The 23,032-nt window shown below is 48.8% G+C and overlaps 1 protein-coding gene across 1 annotated transcript; it reads right to left on the reverse strand.

Annotated features, from left to right (window-relative positions):
• Positions 1 to 70: 70 nt before the first annotated feature.
• On the reverse strand, positions 71 to 18,435 carry NFKBID (NFKB inhibitor delta). Its single transcript, XM_063140599.1, has 12 exons — positions 18,390 to 18,435; positions 12,936 to 13,039; positions 11,756 to 11,789; positions 9,854 to 10,170; positions 9,277 to 9,488; positions 7,558 to 7,663; positions 6,273 to 6,419; positions 4,596 to 4,647; positions 4,327 to 4,472; positions 3,803 to 3,919; positions 234 to 398; positions 71 to 139 (listed from the first exon to the last, which is right to left on the reverse strand). The coding sequence occupies exons 1-12, from the start codon at positions 18,433 to 18,435 to the stop codon at positions 71 to 73; spliced, it is 1,515 nt and encodes a 504-aa protein (XP_062996669.1).
• Positions 18,436 to 23,032: the final 4,597 nt, after the last annotated feature.

Below are 23,032 nucleotides of genomic sequence, written 5' to 3' on the forward strand. Positions count from 1 at the left end.
GTGTCTTCGCTCTGGTAAGAAGGAGTTCTGCTGATCTTCGTCCAGGAGCATTCCCCTGACAAGAGGGTCATCAGGTAAGAGAAGGCAGGTGATGGGCCAGGCCAGGGCCTGCACGGCGGCTCCTTAACAACAGGCGCAGCTGGAGAGGAGATGAGAGGCAACCGTTGGTCAAAGATGCAGGCTGGCCTACCCTCCTAGCGCGGCCTGACGTCCCCCAGGGAGCCTCAACTCACCTGCTCTGTTGCTGGCCCAGGAGCCAACAGGTGAACCGGCTGTTCGTTCTCCAGGTTCCGGGCACTGGGATCGGCCCAGTGGTCCAGCAACAGGCGCACAATCTGCTCTTGATAGGGGTGCCCGTGAAGGCCGGCGGCCATGTGCAGGGCGGTGTTCCCATGAGCCTGAGGATAGAGATTTCCCCCAATCAGCACACAGGACAGGCAAGGCAAAGCTCATCCCTTCGCAAGAAGGAGACCTTGGGAAAGCTCTCGAGTGCACCGGCACCTCTGCAGAAGGTTTGCTCCATGGCTGCTTCCTCCCTCCTAGCTCAGCCTTTGCGTTATCCAGGGGGTCAAGCAGATGGCCAAGGGAAAACCTGAACAGGTTCTCAGGACCAGCCTTCCCCAACCTAAGGCCCTCCAGATGTGTTGGACTCCAACTCCTAGGATTCCATGCTGGCTGGGGTTGATGGGAGTTGAAGTCCGAAACATATGGAGGGTGCCAGGTTGGGAAAGGTTGCTCAGGACTGTGAGGGTGAAGCATTTCTCTCTCTCTCTCTCTCTCTCTCTCTCTCTCTCTCTCTCTCTCTCTCTGTGCTGATCATAATTGTGTCTCTGAAGCTCCTGTTTGCACTTAATGGGGGGGGGTGGCCCTCGGAAGACCCACGGAGGGTCAGCTTGAGATTTGGCCCTGGGGCCTAACGTTCTGCACCCCTGCTCTAAGGTCTCAGGTCTCACCTCCTACCAACCATTTTTTTTCAAGCGGCAGGAAAGGGAGAGGGTCATGGGTGCCACTGGAGCTCCCTGGGGGCACTGTGGCACCCGTGGCACTGTGTCGGGGACCCCTAAAATAGAGAATTGAACTGGTGCTGCAAAATTGGGGGGTTGGGAATTGCACAGATCCAGGTCCCAACACCCAGAGCTTATTCTCCGGTTATTTATACCAAGAACCTCCAGCCTGGGAGTCAAATCCAGCCCATCTAGTGTCTCAGTATGTCTAGGGTGACCAAATGGAAAGGAGGACCATGTACATTGATGGTGCTATATAAATAAATAAATAAATAAATAAATAAATAATAAAGGACAGGGCTCCTGTATCTTTAACAGTTGCATAGAAAAGGGAATTTCAGCAGGTGTCATTTGTATAATAGAGGAACTTGGTGAAATTCCCTCTTCATTACAACAGTTGAAGCTGCAGGTGCCCTGCCCTCTTTTAAATCTGGTCACTTTAGTATAGCTCCTGCAGCTTTAACTGCTGTGATGAGGAGGGAATTTCACCAGGTTCTCCATATATACAAATGACACCTGCTCAAATTCCCTTTTCTATGCAACTATTAAAGATACAGGAGCCCTGTCCTCCTTTTCATATGGTCACCTTAAATATGGCCCTCTGGGGGTCCTTCTGATGGCCACACTCCCTTTCTCTGCTCCTACTTCCTTCCAGTCATGGACCATTGGGTGGCTTTTGTGAAGTTCCCCCTCCCCCTCTTAGGAGAAATGACTCTTCTAAGGCTTAGTTTATTGGCAGGATATTCGGCTCTTGGGCTGAGAGGTTCAACACCCCTGTTATAGACCAAGGGTAGAGAATCTGTGGCCCTCCAGATGTTGTTAGACTCCCACTCCCATCAGCCCCAGCCTGCATGGTGGGATGAGGGATAAGAACGTAAGAAGAGCCATGCTGGATCAGACCAAGGGTCCATCTAGTCCAGCACTCTGTTCACACAGTGGCCAACCAGCCGTCGGCCAGGGACCAACAAGGCAGGACATGGTGCAACAGCACCCTCCCACCCATGTTCCCCGAAAACTAGTGCATACAGGCTTACTGCCTCGAATACTGGAGGTAACACACAACCATCAGAACTAGTAGCCATTGATAGCCCTTGTCTCCAGGAATTTATCCAATCCCCCTTTAAAGCCATCCAAATGATGGGAGCTGTAGTCCAGCAACATCTGCAGGGTCTCAGTTGCCTTGGACCATCCCTACTATAGACAATATTAAAATGTTGCATTCATTTCAATAAGGCTTAAACCCTGCACAATAAGCAACTGTAATGCTGTGTACAGAGGATTCATTTTTGGAGAAGATCGGTCCCCTGGTTTCAGGGGGAGACGTATAAGCGCCCTCTCAATGATTCCTTGGTTGCTGGATAAACTGATTTTTTGGCCAGCACTCCTGACCATTGTTGCCAGCAGAATCTCAATCCTCCTTCCTGCTAATTACTAAACGCTTCCAGCATTCTTGCCAAAGATGTGTTCATTCTGGCTTGGGGACCATCGACGGGCTCCTATTGGATAATACCCGTGTCATCACTGCTACCAATATACACAAGCTCTCTCCCCCATCCCTGTTCTGTAAAGAGAGGGGACTTCCAGATGGACAGATCCTAGCACTACCTGTCAAAATGCACTGTGCTGCTCTTCCTTCTTTTCCTCTTTAATGTTTTTTTGTTGATGTGTGGAAAGAAAAAGAAAAAAAGATTTAAAAAAGTGGCAAGAAAACCTGGAAGGGTTACAAATGGAAGATATGGTCTGGATCGCCCTCCCCCATATAAAATTGACATGAAGGAGGGAGAGCGATTGCACAGGAAAAGCTTCAACTGAAAGAACTGGTACGTGTTCATGCAGTTCATATGTTGCTGCTCATAGGTGTTGATCAGTAGAGGCTGGGGGTTCCAATGCCAGTGGGGCGGTAAATCTGCTCCAGGTTTTAGTCAGAACCAGCCAGATCCCTAAAGGAGCTATACAACTTGGATAGCTGCTTTAGAATTCTGACTGAAAACAGGAGCGGATTCACCGCCCCACTGACATCAGAGCCACCAGCCTCCACTGGGGTTCTTGCAGCCTTTTGAGAGCAGCGTGGAGGAAGGAATGAAAGAAAGAAAGAAATAACAACAAAATCCTCTGCTTTTTAGCAATGCTTTGCCAATTCATAATAAGCTTCGACTCCCAGCCCCGTGAATAAAACTAATTAATGCTCTTTGCTGCTAGGGAGGGGATAGCACTGGGTAGAAAGACGCTCCCACCGCTCCCAAAAGTCAACCCCCCGCAAATCCTCATCTGCAAAATGTCCACATGTCAGGCTGCTGCGTTTCCCCTTGTTCTTTTCCTTGCAGCAGAACAGGCTAAATAAGCCGGGTTTGACATGGAGAAGCGATTTGCCCATGATGGGCCTTCAGCAACCAATCCAGCACTCAGCTCAGTGCCGGCTCAAGGTTTTGGAGGGCCCATGGCCCCCCATCCTCAGTGAGTTTACCTTCTCCTCCCCCGCATTGTCACCATCTGCTCCTCATCGTCTTTGTCATCATTGTTCCTACCTGCTTGCTTGACAGGCAGAGAGCCCGGGAACAAGCATTGCCTGGGCCAGAGCGAGAGGCAGGTTGCAGTGGAGAGAAGGAGGAGCAACTTCATGGGATGCTTGTCGGTGGGCCCCTGCTTCCGTGTGGGCCCTTGACAGGTGCCCAGCCACGCCCACCCTTGACACTGGCCCTGACTCAATTCTTCCTGCTCCAAACATCGTATATAGAAATCTCTCTTTACCCCACCTTGGCTAACAGCATCCCATAGTGGGAGGAAATCCAGAACCGTACCTTCATATTTACAAAGTTCTGGAGTTCTCGTCCAGGCAGCTGGAGGAGGAACTGGATCAAAGGCAGGTTCGCGGCTTGGACAGCCAAGTGCAGGATGGTTTTGCTGCTCTTCAGGTCCTAGAAAAATGAGCAGGGGTGGAGGAGAAGTGTCAGGTTGCCGGGTGCTCTTTCCACGAGCCTTGGGCCAATGGACCCTTAGGATGGGTGAGACCCTCACCACCAGGGATGGCCCAAGGCATTTTGTAACCTGAGCCAAAGAACAAGATGGCGCCCCCTCCCATTCCAGGTACAGAAGTGGACCTGACTGGCAGATCCATCAGTATGCAACACTGATGATGGGGCAGCATCCTCCCCTGCCCCCCAAGGGAAGCAGGATAACTTAGGGGGCACAGAGCAGACCATGTGGCGAGCATCTCTCTCCTCCAACCCCTTGATGCCACCTTCCAGCATCTGCCGCCTGAGGTGACTGCATCAGTCTGCCTGATGATAGGGCCAGCCCTGCTCACCACACTTGGCCCGCCTACCTGGCTCTTGTAGTCCGCCCCAAGTTGCAGGAGCAGTCGAATACAGAGCAACAAGCCCTGTAGGTGATGCTGAGACAACAGCTCCATGGGGCGTGCCTGGAAAGCAGCATTGTGAGCGATGACGGCACAGTGCAGGGGAGTCAGGCCTGCCGGGAGAGCACCAAAAGGGGTGTCAGTGCTGCGTGAAACAGGGGCGCCCCCTCCCACCCTCCGCACATACTGCACTCCAAAACGCTTTAAAGGTAGACAAAGCTCTCCCACCTCCTTACCTTCAAAATTTCTGGCCTCCACGTTGACAGGGATGCCGGTCAATAACACAGCCTGGAAAAGGATACAAAAAAAGAGAGAGAGAATCAATCCCTATATGCATCCCCAAAGGGGTATCCATTGGAGTCTGTAGCAGCAAAAGATATGTCGTCAGAGGGAGATGCTGAAAAGAGATCATGGTTTCCTGTCTCACTATAGTCGCCTTCCCCAACGGCGCCTTCCATCTTTTTTGGACTACAACTTCAAACAACAACTCAACATATGCTGTTAAATGCCTGGGAGAAGAGAAAAGTCTTGACCTGGTGCCAAAAAAATAACCATGTTGGTGCCAGGCGAGCCTCGTCGGGGAGATCGTTCCATAATTGGGGGGCCACCACTGAGAAGGCCCTCTCCCTTGTTGCCGTCCCCTGAGCTTCCCTAGGAGTAGGGAAGTTGTGGTTCCTAGAGATTCACACACTCTTCCCCTGACCATCAACTATTTAGAGGTTACCAAGGCTTCTGTGCAGTTCCACCCCCAACATTGTATAAGGTTGAAATGCTTTCCCCAAATAGTATCTACTGGCAGTAAGAGCTTGTGAGATAAAATAAGAGGGCATTTTTTCATATTTTGGGCTCCATCGCTTTCCCCTTCAGCTCTGCCCACCACTGGAATGAGGCCTCCGGGAGCCTCTCTGAAATGGAATCCAGCCCTCGGACTGAAAGAGGTTCAACACCCCTGTTTTAAGTCAGAGCTGTGTGTTCTGCCATTGAACAATGGTCCCTTCCAATTCTATAAAGGCCTGCATAAAATACCCACCATCTCTTTTGGCCATGATCTTATGGACCTGCAGGGAAGAAGCACACACGGAACTAGAAATGTTCCAAAAGTGTTCCCACTCCCCTTTTTTAAACTACAGCTGATCACCCAGCAGGCCAGGCGGGTCCCTTTTCTGCTTAAAACCCACCTGCTCATTCAGCCATGTGATTGGCTGCAGTTAAAACCTAATAGCAGCTTCACACCTAGACATTTAGTGGGTGTGTTGATTCTCTGAGTCTGGAGTTAGAGTGACTGGGGAAGTGCTGTCTCCTTGATTTCTGTGTGCCAGGCTGCTGCTAAACAGCACAGGAGCGGGCCAATGCCCCTTGCCCCACATACAATGGGGTGGAAAAATCTACTGTTAGTGTCAACCAGTGTGGTGTAGTGGCTAAAGTGTTGGACTGGGAGTCGGGAGATCTGGGTTCTAGTCCCCACTCAGCCATGGAAGCTCACTGGGTGACTTTGGCCCGGTCACAGACTCTCAGCCCAACCTACCTCACAGGGTTGTTGTTGTGAGGATAAAATGAAGCAGAGGAGGAAGATTATGTATGCCACCTTGGGTTCCTTGGAGGAAAAAAAGTGGGATATAAATGCAATAAATAAATAAATAAACAAACAAACAAACAAACAAACAAACCAACCAACCCAAGACTATAGTCCTCTATGGCAAGGGGTGGGGAAACCTCAGGCCTGTGTTCCCTGGAGCCATGTGGGTCCCCTGGGGTCCTCCAGAGGGCCATGTCTTTCTTCTGATCGCTGACCTTTTGCTGATCTTCCACGCCCCTTTCGCTTTGGCTCCACCCAACCCTGGAATACACACCCTAAGAGCTTCTCCCAAACTGAATCCATTTTCCTCTACGGGCACAGATATAGCCAAACTCACCTCAATGACACCGGGCAGCCCATAGGTGGCGCCAAGGTGCAACACAGCCTGGCCCTTCTGGTCCACCGCGTTGATATCTGCTCCCAGTAGGATCAGGTCTTTCACTATCTTGGCCTGGTTTGCTGCAGCTGCTACCAGCAGTGGAGTCTGAGCAGAGAGGAGAAAAGCAGTGAGCCCCTGCAGCCGGGAACAAGTACAGCACACAGCCTCACCACTGGTGGCAGTTGATTCTAGGGCAGCAGTATCCCAGGGGGATAAAAACAAAAACACAGACTCAACCCAGCAGGTCAAATCCCTCCTTAAAAAGAAAAGCTTCACATGGTGGTGGAAGGCCATCAAAGATGGGGCGAAGCAGGCCTCTCTGAACAGGGAGTTACACAGAGAAAGCTTTCTCCTGCATCCCAATGAAACACGGGTGCTGGTGGGATCTAATGAACAGCCTCTAGATACACCATGTACTCTACAGCCCACAGGCCAAGGGGAACTAGGAGTGCTATCGTTTCTTAGAGAGGGGTTATTGCTCATGCCGGAGGCCTTGGGTTCAGCTCCTGGCGTCTCTAGGTAGGCTGGGAAAGGCTCCTGGCTAAGACTATGGACAGTCAGGGAGTTCTTTGAGCTTTTTAAACAAATGTATCACACAATACAGTTTCTGGAAACATTCTTCCTTGTTTCAATTCCCAATACAACACCAGGGGCAGCGTGTTGCTTTGTGGGGCAGCACCAATCTGGACTGGACCCCCATAAGATTAAAGTAAGAAAAGGAGAGTAAGTGAGACAACAAACAAGAGTGAAAAAGTGTGTGTGTGTGTGTGTGTATATCTATCTATCTATCTATCACACACACAGAGATAATTCCCCCTGCTTTGCACTAAAGATTCTGTCTTGGTTTCTCTTCCCTGTGCAATGGCTGGGTGGGTGGGTAGGTAGGTGCTGGAACAAAAAAATGTGGGTCCCAAGGAGTGCTTCTGTATTGCCATGTGGATCCTCCCCTGCCTTTTGCAGGCATGATCTCACAGTTAATTTGCCTCCATTTTCCTTTTCTCTACAAGAGGAAGCTGCTACAGATAACTGTGACCCGTTGGTCCACCTACCATTAACTGCCTTGTCCTCTGCCCCACCACTCCCAGTGGGCACCAGTCATGGCTATATAGCGCAGAAACACGGAGGATGTTGGGCACGCCCCAGGTGATGGGGGAGGACACTTTTTTATTGGCAGCAACAGCTTGGGATGTGCTCAGCATGCTTCGTGAAAAGAGAATAAGGCCCAGCCGGGCCTAACCCTTACCTTCCCCCTGTGCTCTTTGGCGTCCAGCTGCCCACAGTCTCGGAGCATCTCAGCAGCAGCGTAAGCGAGTGGGCGGAGTCCCTGGGCCACAAACAGATGGAGGAGCCTGAAGAGCAGGGGCATGGAATGGTTAAAAGTCTGGGGCCGCCGGACAAGAAGCTTTGGCTACCCACCTCCCATGTCAACTCTCTCTCCTGGACCCTCCTTCATTGGACCTGGACCCTTTATTCAACACCATATTCCTCCAGGTATTCACCCTTGGCACTGCGTTGTCTTTCCTAGGCTTCCCCTACTCCCTCTTTCCCCAGAAGGGGGGGCATGTGTCCTACTTCTCAGAGGGCAGTCCTCTATTTGAAGGGCTGTTTGGTTCAAGTCCACTTTAAAGAGAAACGTTCAGATCCAGAATTAATCATGCTTGGGATCAATGGGACTTAAGTTAAATAGGGATCCAACCCAAAGTATAGTAAGCAGGGAGAGCGCATGTGTGTGTGTTGTACTTGCAGTTGCCCATCCCCAGTTAACACCTGGACAACAGACTGAGCAGGAAGCCACACAGGTCACTTGGTTGCAGTCGTCCCAGCTAAGGACAGACAAATGGCATTTCTATTTAAATTCCAATAATTGTTTCTAAATTTTCATAGAATCATAGAATAGCAGAGTTGGAAGGGGCCTACAAGGCCATCTAGTCCAACCCCCTGCTCAATGCAAGAATCCACCCTAAAGCATCCCTGACAGATGGTTGTCCACCTGCCTCTTGAAGGCCTCTAGTGTGGGAGAGCCCACAACCTCCCTAGGTAACTGATTCCACCGTCACACTGCTCTAACAGTCAGGAAGTTTTTCCTGATGTCCAGCTGGAATCTGGCTTCCTTTAACTTGAGCCCGTTATTCCGTGTCCTGCACTCTAGGAGGATCGAGAAGAGATCCTGGCCCTCCTCTGTGTGACAACCTTTTAAGTATTTGAAGAGTGCTATCTGTACATATATATTAGCTACCTTGCCCCTTAAAGGCAGCCTAAAAATAATGTTAAATACAAAAATTGACATTAAAACAGTGCCGCCAACTTTGAGCTGGGTCTCGCTGGCTCTCTGCCTCTTTAAGCAAGCAAGTGGTGGCAATGATGAGAACGAGGAGGAGGAGGAGGAGCAGCAGCAGCTGGTGAACGTTCTGACACAGTTCTTGGCTTTAAAAAAAGATGTGTATTCTGAGAGGCAATAGATTTAGAAATCCATATTTATATGCACGCTTTTGGGTGGATATGAAGAAGAACCACATAGTAACGCAGAAATAACATGGGATGCTTTTGAGTGAATACATGAGAAAGTGACATGGACTGGAATCGATTGATTTGCCCATTTCGGAAGTCAGGGTGTCTTAGGGCCAGCGTCAAGGGTAGGCATGGCTGGGCATCTGGGCAAGCCAGCTGTGGTCCACTGCCAAAACCCATCCTGGACCTCTTCCTCCTCTTCATCATTGCAACCTGCTTGTTCGCCCGCCTCTCGCTTCAACCCAGGCAACTGAGGAGGTGAGAAGGAGGAGCAGGAGACGCCGTGGCCTCTCTGCCTCTCAAGCTGACAAGTGGCAGCAATGGTGTGAGAGAGGCTGAGGAGGTAGAACAGCTGGAGGCAACCGTGGTGAGAAGGTCGACCCACTGGGGGAGGGTGTCCTGCCCAAGGGCCCTCAGAAACCCGGAGCTGATGCTGCCTCCATTGCATACTCACATGTCTCCATCTTCATCCTGCTGCAGCAGATGGGCCAATTCCATATTCTGGATCTGTGCCCGAGCTTGGGCCAGTTCTCCTGGATCTACCTCCAGAGTTGCAGTTGGGTAATTCCCAGGGGGAAGGAGGCAGAGGTTGTTCTGTTCCTGCTCTGGCCAATGGCCTCCAGAGGTGGGATAAATGGTCAAGGCCTGGGCTTCGGTGGCCACCTTCTGTGAGGGAGAAAACCCGGCTAGGAGGCATTGCAACGGAGCCAATCTCCCCTCCCCAAGATATACACCCTCCCATGCCTGCCCTCCACCGTCATCCCTCTCTGCCATTCCGTCAAGACATGGATGTTCTCCATGAGTGGACCCACGGAGAGTAGCTCATGAACAGCCCACACAAAATCCTTGCATAGTTCTAGATCAGGGATGCTGAACCTCTTTCAACCTGAGGGCTTGATTACAGTAGTGGATGGGGGTCAGAGGTAAAGGGGCATGGCCTAAGCTAAAAGGGGTGGGGCTAAAATTCCAAATGCCCAAGCTTAGTTGAGCTTCAAGCTCTTACTGCCAGTAACTAACATACCAAATCTCACCTCATAATCCACCACTGGCGCCATCTTGGAGCCATACGCGTCCCCAGTGGGCCCAGGTCCCGGAGACCCATAAACACTGGCTTCCAAGGGCGTGAAGGGGTTCATCATGTCATACTGGGCCCCTGGAGGCGTGAGAAGGAAATCCTTGGCAGCGTCCACGCAGTCGTAGGGATAGTCTGGGGGGAAGGCTGCTTGGCTCGAGGCGTCTGGCTGCCAGGCAGGAAAGCCAGCAATGGGGTACTCTGGAGCGGCTGTCTGTCCTGGAGTGGGTCCCCCTCCTTCTGACGCTCCAGGGGGCTCTAGGAAGAGGGACTCAGCTAAGCAAAGACAAGAGGTAGCACAGAACGGTTGTTCTCACCAGCCAGGCTTCTGGTAAGAATGGAGAGGCAGAGAACAGCCAGGTGAGCATACCTAGGGCTGGGTGTGTGTATGTGTGTGCATGCGCACTCTGTACTAAAGCAATCAAAACTCCATCCCCAGTGGAGGCTGACGGCTCCAATGTCAGCGTGGTGGAGAATCCGCTCCATGTTTCAGTCAGAATGAGTCAGGACTCCAAAGGAGCTATCTAAGGTTCCAAACAAGGGTTCAGGACCTTGGCTAGCTCCTTTCATTGCCATGCTGATATTGGAGCCACTGGCCTCCGCTGTCTGCTCCCATTTGGAATTCTGCACGGATTGTGCAAACTGAGCACAGATGCATCTTGTTCTGTTTATTCATTCTGACTTTTGCTGGGCATGGGGAAGAGCAAGGAGCTATGTAGGATACTCAGGCTGAGCCCCTTAACTATGAGATAATCATATTAAGCCACCACTCCTTGTTTATGTGATTGAGCAGGCACTGCCCACACAATTTCCAGCATACTTCCACAATGGTGAGAACTAGAAACTTTATCTTTTTTAAAAAAATCTCTATCTATCTATCTATCTATCTATCTATCTATCTATCAAGGTTCTAGTTCTTACAGGATTCCCTCTAGTATTCCCGAGTAAGCGAGCAGCTGCAAAAAGCCACGGACCCTGCTAGACGTTCCGCAGCCCCGGCAGGCCGGGGCTGTGGAAAAGCCGGGCCATAAGCGAATTCGCTTATGCTGGCTTAAGGCAGGTTTCAGCGCGGCCTGACCCCGGATTCCCCTGTGCGTCATCTGGATGCACAGGAGGGAAACGGGGCCTCACACCGCGCTAATGCCTGGTCTAGCAAGGCCCTAAGTCATAACGTTTAGCTCAAAATGCTTCACCACCGTGGCTTAGCATTTCATCTGAACAGAGTCATTATGGGAGTTGTAGTCAGAAATGTCTGGAAGGCATCAGGTTGAGGAAGGCTTCTCAAGAGGGAAATTGGTATGGTGGCACTGGTGGAGCACAGCAGGAGGAAATGGAGCAGTGGGGGTCAGAACTGCCTGCATACATCTGGGCTTACCAGCCATGCAGGAAAAGTAGACAAGCACTCTCTGTCATTGCCAGCACTACGGAAGAGCCAAGGGTTGAGCCCCACATTTATTTATTTTATTATTTCATTTATATCCCTCGTTTTTTCCTCCAAGGAACCCAAGGCGGCATACATAATAATCCTCCTCCTCTCCATTTTATCCTCACAACAACAACCCTGTGAGGTAGGTTGGGCTGAGAGTCTGTGACTGGCCCAAAGTCACCCCGTGGGTTTCCATGGCTGAGTGGGGACTAGAACTTGGATCTCCCAACTCCCATTCCAACACCTTAGCCACTACACCACACATCCTCAGCATCCTCCTTTTCTTATGCTTGCCCTGAAGCAGAGAATGACTTCCTCTGGTTACATCCAGACCTTCCCTTCCCACCTTCACAAATCAGTTTCAGAAATCAGGATGTGAAGGAGGGGAGGGTGGAATGCAGAGAAATATATCCTAGGGTGTCCATATCCACTCACCTGGCTGGTTGGCTTCTCGAGCTCCTGGAAGGATCTGGAGGGGAAGAATACAAAAAAAAAAAAAAGAGTGTAAATTGTGGCAGTAAGACTGGTTGGGTTGGATCTGGACAGGGCTACTGTTACTGTCCTGGGCTACAGTGTATTTTGGTCTGTTCCCAAATTCTTAGGTTCTCCAGTTCATAAGAATGCAACTCAAGAAGCCCACACTCAGCTGGCCAACGAAAAGGATTTGTTGATCCTTTGCCCAAAGCTCCAGCTTCCAACACTTAAACCAATGGGTCAAGAGATTCAGTAAAGATTACAAGGACTACAACTCCCATCATCCCTGACTATTGGCTGGGGGTGATAAGAGCTGCAGTTTCAGTTTCTTTCGGTTTCTCATTTTTCCAGTCTGAAGTTTGCTTCATCCCGAACGTTGAGAATTTCCCCAACCTTCGGACCTGGTGCATATTTGTACATGATTTTGCCTCACACACACACACATCTTTTGCAATCACCTTTTCCTAATTGAATGCATTTTTTAAAGTGCTATTTTGACTCATTTATGCATTATTGCGTGCACTTTTCCAAACGTTTGTATGCATTTTTTGAATGGGGAACTCCATTGTAAAAATTCAGAAAGGTGCGAATTCGAAGGAGAATGGCGTTTCGGTTTGCATGTCAGTTCGTAGGGGTAAAATTCGGAAAGTTTGCATTAAAATGCAAATTCCCCCCATCCCTAGCTGTAGACCAAACCCATTCCTAAAGAGCTCAGGCTAGGAAGGCTGTTCTAGACTTTTGCACATGATTCTTGCCCACTGCTATGCTAAGATGCCTGGGATTGAATCAGAGCCCTTTTACATTATGTGCTCTGCTTCTGCTGCACTGAAGCACTTCCCCCTCGAATGCTCTGTGATCCTGCAAAGATCCCATGGCTGAGTTTTAACAGATGGAAAGGGTGGGTGGGGGTGGAGACAGTGGAGGCTGGTGGCTCTGATTTTGGTGGGGCTGTAAATCCATTCTGAGTTTCAGTCAGAACCAGCCAGAAACCTAAAGGATCTATCCAAGCTGCTGAACCCATTTTAGCTCCTTTCGAGTCCTGCTTGGTTCTGACTGAAAGCCAGGATAGATTCACAGCCCCACTGAGATCAGAGCCATCACTGGGGGATGATCAAAGTCCCAGTTTTACTGGGTGACTCACCAAGGGTCCAGTGCTGTGGCCTGCCACAGACTGCTGTTGCCGTTTTTGCTCCAGTAATTTCCGCACAGTCTGGGGTGCTAAGCTGCTGCGTGGCACTTTGCAACCTGCAAGTATAAAGAATGAAGGTGGTTATGATCAGGACAGAGGGTCAAGGGAACACAACAGCCCTATGTTTGGGACTGGAGCCTTTGGGGCTTCTGAATAGTCTTTCTGAAGAGCATGTGGTACAGTCCTCTCATGCAATGGTGCAACCTCAGAATGTCTATTTGGAACTAGCTCCTCCTCCCTTGCAAAGCTTTCCGGCACACAGAATGGTAGGTAAAACATGTATAGGTAAAACATCTCTCTCATGCAAGAACTTCCCTGCAAGAGATCCAGAAGGAAAGTTGCATACTTTCTATTCAGAACTGTATGTACTCTGCATTTACAAAATCAACGTTGTGTACCAAAAAGAGCAGATTTCTGCAATCTATGCAGATTATGGGTATTATCAAACTGATATGTGTTTGCTTATTATTGTTGTAAGATGGTGGGAGAGTTGTTGGACTGGATGACCTCTAGAGCACCTTCCAACTCACCAATCACATTATTATGCCTCATTCTTCCTCCACTAACCACTGGGAGAGGCAGGGTACTTCCTAGTTACCAGAAATCCGGAGGTTTTACCGGGCATTGGTTGCACCATTTCAAGCCAACCTTTGCAGACTTGTGGGCTAAAACATAGTTGTCTCTTTTCAAAAATAAACACCAAAGTACTCCAGGTCCTGAATTTTTGGCCCTGCCACGCCAGTTTCTACGCTTGCAGAGTGCAACTGCAGAACTTGCACGCTTCTGGTTCTATTCTTTCGGTATGAGATCTTCTTGTCTGACATGCGAGTCCCAATGTCTCTGGGAAAGACTGCTCACTATGGCAGCCTCCTCCAAACTGGTGCCCTCTAAATGCGTTAAGACTCCAACTCCACCGTCCCCAGCCAGCATGTACACTGGTTAAGAATGCTGGGGGTTGTAGTCCCACACATCTTGAGGGCATTGATTGTATCCTGCTTAATATGGCCACAAGTTCCCTGATTCCCAGCGTAGGGAGACATTGCAGGAGCTGTGCTACCAAACTAGACCTGACATTAATTCCATGGATGGAATAAACATGCATGGGCTTTTCTATTATGTGACTAGAAGTCATGGAGGATCCTTTGCACTTTAAATAGATCCTTTAGAGTTCAGACCAGTTCTGATAGAAACCCAGAGTGGATCCACCACCCCATTGACATTGGATCCCCCAGCCTCCACTGATTGAACAGAAGAGACTTTTGAATAGACAACACCTTCAAATAGAGGACAGTCCTCAGGCAGTCCCTCGGATAGAGGACTGCCCTTTGTAAAGTAGGATGCATGGACAACCTGTCCTTTGAAATGCAAATAGCAGCTTCAGAGAGCAGTTTTAGTTGGGACCATGGCAGGCAGAGAGAGAGGGGGGAAGAGGGCGGGGGAAGAGAAACTTTCTTGTCTCACCCACCAAGGTTTTCCTCAGGGTTTCAATTTTAGAGCAAAAACATGTGTTTTAATGGCATTCCCACAATCAACCTCACATCTAATTTGGCTTTAGGTTTCCTTTGGATGAAACTGCACCAGAGACTTGCTTTATTTATAAATCTAGAAGCAGAGGTTGAGCGGAAGCAAGCCAGAGACATTTCTCTGAGAGAGCAGATCCTCCAGAGAACAGTTTGGTTATCCCCCCAACTTGAAACTCTTACCTGCGCCTCCCTCCCTAACTTCCCTTGCACTCTCAAACACTCTGTTTTTGCAAAAACTAGCCAGCTTCCGTTTCTCACAAGCACAGCTGCCTCCGCTGCTACAGGGCTGTCGCCTTCTCCAAAGTCCAATGCGTATCTCATTCAAAAACACAGAGAGGTTTCTAGCCCGCAGAAGGCCGTCTCTGTTGAGTGCCCCTTGAAGAAACGCCAGCCATTAGCCAACCATCCTAGGCTCCGATCAGCAATCTGTTGAACGAAGGGATGGCTGGCCCTTTAACAAGATGTCCTGTGCCCAAGCTGGGACAGCGCGCAAAGGCCTTGAGCCCTCATGTGCCACGATGATTCAGATTTTACACTGCCTACTACAAGTCAGGTGTATCAGCAGAAATAACAGCACGCCGTTCGTGAATCATCCTTTGCCCTCTCGCCGGCCTTTCGCCTCCGTCACCTGTGGTTTTCCTTCTCAACGTACAAGGGATATTTTCCAGAGCAGGCGGGGCCTAAGCACAGATGCTGTGGGTTTTTTCTCGCTTTCTTTTTTCTTTTGGGGTTCTGTTAAAAGCCATCCTGGCACAGTGCGAGGAAGAGCGACGCGCCAGTTCAAAGCATCACGCTGCGGTTGCCAAGCGGCTGCGCCACTGCTTCCATGATGGAAGGCATGACAGTCTATCTGGAGGAAGCGAGGGGGAAGGAGAGCGCAACTGACATGGGCTTGGCAGACGTGGCTCCCTTCTCGATTCAGTTTCCTTTCCAGATCCTGTGACTCTAAACCCACAAAGTTCAGGGCTATTTCTCATTGTGTGTGTGTGTGTGTGTGTAACTAATCTTGAGGGCAGTAGGTGGCCATGTGCCCTACATCAATGATATCATCATCATCATCATCATCATCATCATCATCATCTTTTGTTGCAGTTTTTCTAAACAGACATGACAGGCTTTGCCAAGTCATGCTGTCTTCTACAGATGCAGAAATTTCCTGGCTATTGAACATGTTTAAAGTTTAAAGATGTTGGTGTGGATGTATTTTAGTAGGCCCAGTTTCTGAAGGCTTCTATATAGTTTTTTGATGTGATGCCAGTGATTGATATGACTAACAGAATAATTGTGACCTTTTCCAGTTGCTATAGTTCTTTAACGTCCATAGCCAGTGGTATCTCTCTCTCTCTCTTTTCCTCTTCCTTTTTTATGACATTTTTGTCATTAGGGATGGCCATGTCAATGAGGTAGGTGTGCTTTTCTTTTCTCTCTCTATAACTGTTGTATCTGGTGAATTGCAAAGTATTGTCTTGTCCATATGAATTGTTCTGTCCCAGTATATTTTATGATCTGCATTTTCCAAGTTTGTTTCAGGTGAGCGTGTATAGTGTGGTGTAGGTTGTGTTTGATGAGGTTGGTGTTTGTGAATTATTTTTGCGTTGATGTTGTTGCTGCTGCTGTTGTTATTGCGTCATCATCATCATCATCATCATCATCATCATCATCATCATCATCATCATCTCTATACCACCCCATAGCTGAAGCTCTCTGGGCAGTTCACAAAAATTACAAACCATTAAAACCATTTACAGTCCCTTATTTTGAAGGCCAGTGTAACATAGCGGTTAGAGTGTCAGACTGGGAATTAGGAGATCTGGGTTCTAGTTCCCACTCGCCCATGAAGCTCACTTGGAGACTTTGGGCCAGTCACAGACTGTCAGCCCAACCTACCTCACAGGGTTGTTGTGAGGGTGAAATGAAGAGGAGACCATGTAAGTGTGTGTGTATGTGTTTTTGTGTGTGTGAGAGAGGCAATTCCTTTTTTTGAGGAGATGCACAAATACATGAGTGTTACTGCCACTGCCACCACCAAGTAAGGAAGCCAGCCCATCAGCCCAAAAGGAGGGCTAGCAGATGCAGCGGGGGTGGGCCCATTCAGCCCCCCTCAGAGCTTGTGCCATCGGCAATTGCCCAACGGTGCTGAATCCTGATTCCAGGCCTGATACATACGCCTCTATACACACAAGATAAGATCGACATGTAAAAATGCCACAGCCATCTTTTACCATTGCCTAAGGCGATAGGGTGGCTATGTGTCCTCTTTTACAGAGAACAGTCGTCCATTTGATGCACTGCCAGAGGACCATCTTCTCTTTGAAGTCATCCTCTGTTTAAACTGTCCAGTTCCAGTTTAAAGATAAAGAACAGCAAGGAGAGCTGTTGCCCATATCCAGTGAGCATAGAATCATAGAATAGCAGAGTTGGAAGGGGCCTACAAGGCCATCGAGTCCAACCCCCTGCTCAATGCAGGAATCCACCCTAAAGCATCCCCGACAGATGCTTGTCCAGCTGCCTCTTGAAGGCCTCTAGTGTGGGAGAGCCCACAACCTCCCTAGGTAACTGATTCCATTGTCGCGCCTGGACGGCAGCCTGAACAGGCAGGCACACAGGTCACCTGGTCACAGGCTTTGGCATGATGTCATCTTGCCTCGTGGCAGGGTCACTTCTGCTTATCCATACTATCCTACTATCTATATCTATATATATATTGCACTCCTCCCTCAAATTCCTCAGAGTGGAGATCTTAATTGGGCAACGCGCAGGGGTGTGTGAGGATGGGTGGGCTGCTTGGCACCCTCCAAGTGTGTTGGACTCCAACTCCCATCAATGGCTGAGGCTGATGGGAGTTGCAGTCCAAAACTTCTGGAGGGGAACAGGTTGCTTACCTACCTCTTTTACAGTTACACCAAGGGGAGGTTGTGCTGCAGCACAGGGCTGGGGCGGGGGAGCACATTACGTCCGCGAGGTCTAGTTTAGGCGGCGCTGCGGGGAGTATTATAAGCCATCAAGAAACTTAAACCAGGGACTTGGGCAGCAGGGCCCAGACACCTGAACTCCCTGCAGGCTGAAAGTATTCCTGGCCAGAACTGTTCTGTGCTGCAGCGCCACCCTTAGAATGGCCAGAGAGGGTATTACAGCTCATAAACCCAGGAAGATCAGGTGATATGAGGAATCAATAGGGACCTGGTTTGGCCTATATAATTATTGATTCAGGGTTAGTGTTTCCTTCTGAGTGGCTTGCCTTGCTTGTTTGATTCGAACTCTGCACATCAGCTCATCTTTGGCCATGTGTTTTGCATCTGGACCTTTGGCTGCTTGCACCAGAACTGGACTTCCATTTGCAGCCTGTGGAACTTGGATAACGCCTGATGGTAAGTTCTGCTACATATCGCTACAGACAGTAAATAGAGCATTGAGTTTGGGACTGGGAGTTGTGCCAAAGTTCCACTTTTGCCACAGGGGCCCTGGTGGTGTCACCGTGAGCCAGTTCACACATGCAAGCCATCACTTGAACACCTTTGTCTTGTGCCTCGCTCATTCATGCGCCACAGCTAGAACATTTACATAATTATAAACACAATAACCTTCCCCTGAAATTGGTATACACACACCTTTGACCCAATTGCTAATCTACACATGCAGCAGAATTTAGTAATGGAGTGGACTGTGCCACTTCAGACAGGTGTGGGACACACACACCATTTTTAAATATTCTTTTGCATGTTTGTTAGAGACTCCCTGCTTGATGAAAACTAATGTGAGTGAGGGTCAGAAAAAGATGATACCCTCTTCCCCCGCTGTTTTGGTTTTCTACTTGCAGGAAGATGACTTGCATGGGGAAATGTTCACAACTTAAGAACCCTCCACCCGCAGTCCCAATGCGTACCTGCAATGTACCTGCACTTGCGTTTGACCACCTCAATTTGCTGCATGAGTAGATGCAGCAGGTTGCAAGCTCTCAGGAGATAAATAATCAGGTGGCAAGAAATCAAAGGGATCTACCTGCATGTATGAAAAATTAACTCCCGGTTGTAAATCATGACTGGTGTGGAGTGAGCAATCCATCTCCCCGCTCTTCCCCCCCTACTCCTAGTCATAATCGTAAAACTTAAGAGTCGTGAAGGAATCTGAGTGGTCAACCATAGATTCAGGGCAGATGCTAGGACAGCCTTCCCCAGCCTGGCGCCCTCCATATGGGTTGGAATGCAACTCCCATCATCCCCAGCCACCTGATGGCAGTTGTAGTCCAATGATAAGAACAAAGTTAAGGACAATGAAATATACACAATTTAATACAAAACAGATAAATTAAAAATAGCAGTATTTTTACATAGGAGCACTTGTGAGTCCAAGTTGTACATTGAACGAATTACTAAAAAAGTGCTCCTTTTTTAAAAAAGTAATTCATTGGATTTACAATTTGGAATCAGAAGTGCTCCTATGTAAAAAAACAACAACAGCTATTTTTAATTTATCTGTTTTGTATTAAATTGCGTACATTTCATTGTCTTTGTTCTTAGTTTGTATTTTGTGTGTGTGTGTGTGGGTGGGACACAGTTGTAGTGCAACACATCTAGAAGGGCTGGGAAAGGCTGTGCTGGGAAGTATTCCATACCAGGCTGAATTAATTCATGGCATTACAGTGTTGTCCATCACACACCTATGGAGAGCTAAATCCCATTGAGTTTAGTGGTTCATAATATTGTCGGTAGGGTCAGGAAAGGGCTGGATTTCCTGGCCAATGGGGAAGAGACACACACAATAATTGGCAGCTTGGGGAAAGGGGGGCTGGGCCAGGGAAAAGGGGTGTGGCCACCTGGGGAACACTGGAGGGCTGAATTTAACCCACAAAAACACGTGCTTTCAATTTTAAAAGAGCCTCGTGTGGTGCAGAGCGGTAAAGCAGCAGTTTCTGCAGCTGAAACTCTCCCCACGGCCTGAGTTCGATCCCAGTGGAAGCTGGTTTCAGGCAGCCGGCTCGGGTCGACTCAGCCTTCCATCCTCCCGAGGTCAGTAAAATGAGTACCCAGTTAGCTGGGGGAAAGGTAATAACGGCCGGGGAAGGCAATGGCAAACCACCCCACTATAAGGCCTGCCAAGAAAACATCAGCGAAAGCTGGCGTCCCTCCAGGAGTCAGTAATGACTCAGTGCTTGCAGGAGAGGTTCCTTTCCCCTCTCCCTTCTGCAGTTCTGCACCCCTGCCCTAGAGACATTCGGTTGGCTGGTTTTGTGCCAGCTTAAAACAACTCTGCTTGAAAGAGCTTAACGGACGATTGCTGGAAGGACTTGTGCCGTTCATTTGGACCTGGGTAATATGGATTTAGCTATCTTGTTTGCTAACCTAGGTTTTAACGTGGGGGTATTTATTTCTTACCTCTCTGTAACAGATATGCTGTTAACTGATGTGCTTTAATTGATGTGGCTATGTTTGAGTTATATGATGCTTCCTGGCTTTTATTGTTGTCACTGCCTTGAGCGCAATTGTTAGTGGAAAGGTGGTTTTATTTGGATTTCATGATTTTGTGTGTTTAATGCCTTTTTTAAAAAAACAAAAACTAACTGAATTATTTTATAGATTTGTTACCACTTCATAGACCAGGGTTGGGCAACTTGTGGTCCTCCAGATGTTTTGGCCCACAACTCCCATCGCCTTTAGGCAGCGTAGCCAATAGTTAGGAATACTTGGAATTGTAGTTCAAGTTGCTCACCCCTGTCTCTGATGTTTCTGTGGAAAGCCAGGATAGAGGTATTATAAATAAATACAAGTGATTGCTTTACAGAAGAACCTCCATGTTCAGAAGCAGTGTACCTCTGGGCATGTCTTTCATGATCCTGGCTTGTGAGCTTCTTAGAAGGCCCTGTCAAATGGCTTTTGGGAAAGGAAAGCTCTACGAAACAGACCTTCAGCCAGATTCATCAAGGCAACTCTGATGGGAAACAGTGATCTCTCTTTCTATCCAGTTCCAACACTGTTGCACAGGAGGCCCAAAGTAAGAGAGAATCTTTTAAAAGATTAATGGTGAATACAGTAATAATTGGGAACTCCTTGTGAGGTCTCTGCCTTATTTCTATGCTTGGGGGTGGTACAAGAATTAATGGAATGGCCCTATTATCTTGCACACCCAAGTTTATTACTGGGTCATCCTCCTCTGCTCCCCCAAGGTTGGCTTCCATGTGACTGCAGCTGTTTAATTCATGATGAATTGTACAGCAGGGTCCACACTTGAGCTTTGTCCAATTGATTAGCATCTCCACTGCCTTGAATGACTCAGAAGCATGGTAACGTCCCCCTCTTGCCACACTTGAATGCCCACCAAAGTAGATGTACAAAAAAAGAGAGAAGATTCAGTTGGGTTAAGGGGTAAGATCAGCTCCTTGTGTATTGGGGCAGAACTCCAGACTGGACTACTTTAGCATGTGTGTGTGTTGCTTAAAAATAAATAAATCCCCCTGAGTGTAACCGACTCCCCGCTAGTAGCAAACTAGCACATTGAATGTAGCTTCCTCCCTGAGATGCTTGCTTTCCAAACTTCCTGCACATGGTAGAGGACCATCCTAAATAACCCTGAGCCCCATCAGAGGCTCTGCTCTCTCTACTTTCTAAGTGGTGGCCTCACAGCTTTGAAACTCCCTTCTTGACCTCATCACGGCTGATTTTTGTTGTTGTTGTTTAAGACACATTTATTCCAGTCTGCCTGTGGTACTTAAAAATCATTAGCAGCTGTTGCTACTGCTGTGTGTGTGTGTGTGTGTGTGTGTGTTTAATTGCAATTTATACATACATTTTTTGGGGGGATATTGCACGCTACCTTGTGAAAGCAGTGTGTCCTAATAGGTGGGTTTAAAAATCCCTTAAAAGTGCCATTTTAATCCCTTAGAAGTGTCTTGCTCTGCATGCTTGGACTCCCCCCTTTCTAAACTTTCATAGGATTGCACCCTAAATAAAAGAAATAAATAAGCAGCCCCTTTTCCACCTTCATTCTGAAATGGTACAGTCTAGGCTTCCCAGCATCCTGCTGGGAAAAGACTTGTATACTGCCATAGTCTAAAGTTTAATGGGTTCCTATGCCTTCTTAACTCTCTGCAAGAAGAGAACTAGCCCATCAAGCCCATTCTCCTTCCCTGTTGTACTGGTTTTCTAACGGCAGGGAAATCTGTAAAAATAAATGGATATTCTGTTTTTGTTTGTATTTTATGCTTTTTATGGTTTAAAATTTTGGTTATTTCTTTTTAATGTTCACTGTTTAAAACTTTTGTAAACCGCCCAGAGAGCTTCGGCAATGGGGCGGTATATAAATGATGATGATGATGATGATGATGATGATGATAATAATAATAATAATATCACGATTGAAATGAGAATTGGCCCAGGGATCTCCCTCCCCGCCCCACGGCTCAGCCCAGATCCTGTTCGCTTGCATGCAAATGTCCCTGGCGGGGGCGGACTCACCCCCCAGAGCCCCAGGCTCTCCCCTGCGAGCGGCGAGGGGCTTTCTCCGGGAAGCCAGCTGCTGCAGGGGATTCCTGGGCTCTGCGGGGCTGGCTCTTTGCCCACTTGTCTGGCCAGGAAGGCGCCCAGCAGTCATATACACAAATAAACACATGGCCGGCGCGCAAGAGTGACTTCTACCTGCGGCCAAGCGTGGTCTGCCCACGCGCCGCCGCCGCTGCCGCCGCCTCGCGCTGCATGGAATCCCCGGAGCTGCGTCACTGGGAAACCCCGACGCATCCTTTCTTCTTTGAAGAGGCGGCCGGGCGGTTAGAAATTTATTTTCCAGTTGATGGGGGAGATCGGGGGGGGGGGGGGAAGCCGCTTTGTCCTCACCCACCACGTGGGGTCCACCCTGCTCGGCTCCGTTGCGCCAAAAGAAGAAGTGGAACCCACCCAGGAGTCCTGGCTCTTCTTCTCCCCCCCTTCATTAAGATTCCCCTAAAAGTAATTGAGTCTGAGTAAACCGGCTCCCCACCCACCCCGCAGTTCGCTGTTGGTACAACCCTCTTCCTCTGCCAGCCAGTGGAGGCTGGTGGCTTCGATTTCGGTGGGACTGTGATTCCATCCTGGGTTTTATTCAGAACTCTAACGGAGCTATTCAAGGTGCTGAACCCTAGCCCCCCCCCCCAAATAGGTTCAGCGCATTGGATAGCTTCTTAAGAGTTCTGGTTGGTTCTGACTAAAACCTAGAATGGATCCATGGCCCCACTGAAATCGGAGCCACCAGCCTCCACTGCTGCCAGCAAAGCACAGCCCTGAATCCGCTTCCCTTGGCTTAAGGTGCTGCCTTCATTTCTCAAAGTTGCCAACTGACCAGAGAAGATAAGGCACCTGTTCTTTTGCCTTTGACAACACTCTGCTTTGCAGACAGCAGGAAGGGATGCATTTCACAGCAAGGAGACACAACCGCCCTTTAATGCCAGTGCACTTTTCGAATTTTAACGTGGGGAGAAGGTTGCCAGTCCCTAATGAAAACTCAACTAGCCCCACTCCCTGACTCCTACCCCACTTATATCATAAATTATATCCCCACCAC

Source organism: Elgaria multicarinata, chromosome 13, assembly GCF_023053635.1.
Source record: "Elgaria multicarinata webbii isolate HBS135686 ecotype San Diego chromosome 13, rElgMul1.1.pri, whole genome shotgun sequence".
NCBI lineage: Eukaryota > Metazoa > Chordata > Lepidosauria > Squamata > Anguidae > Elgaria > Elgaria multicarinata.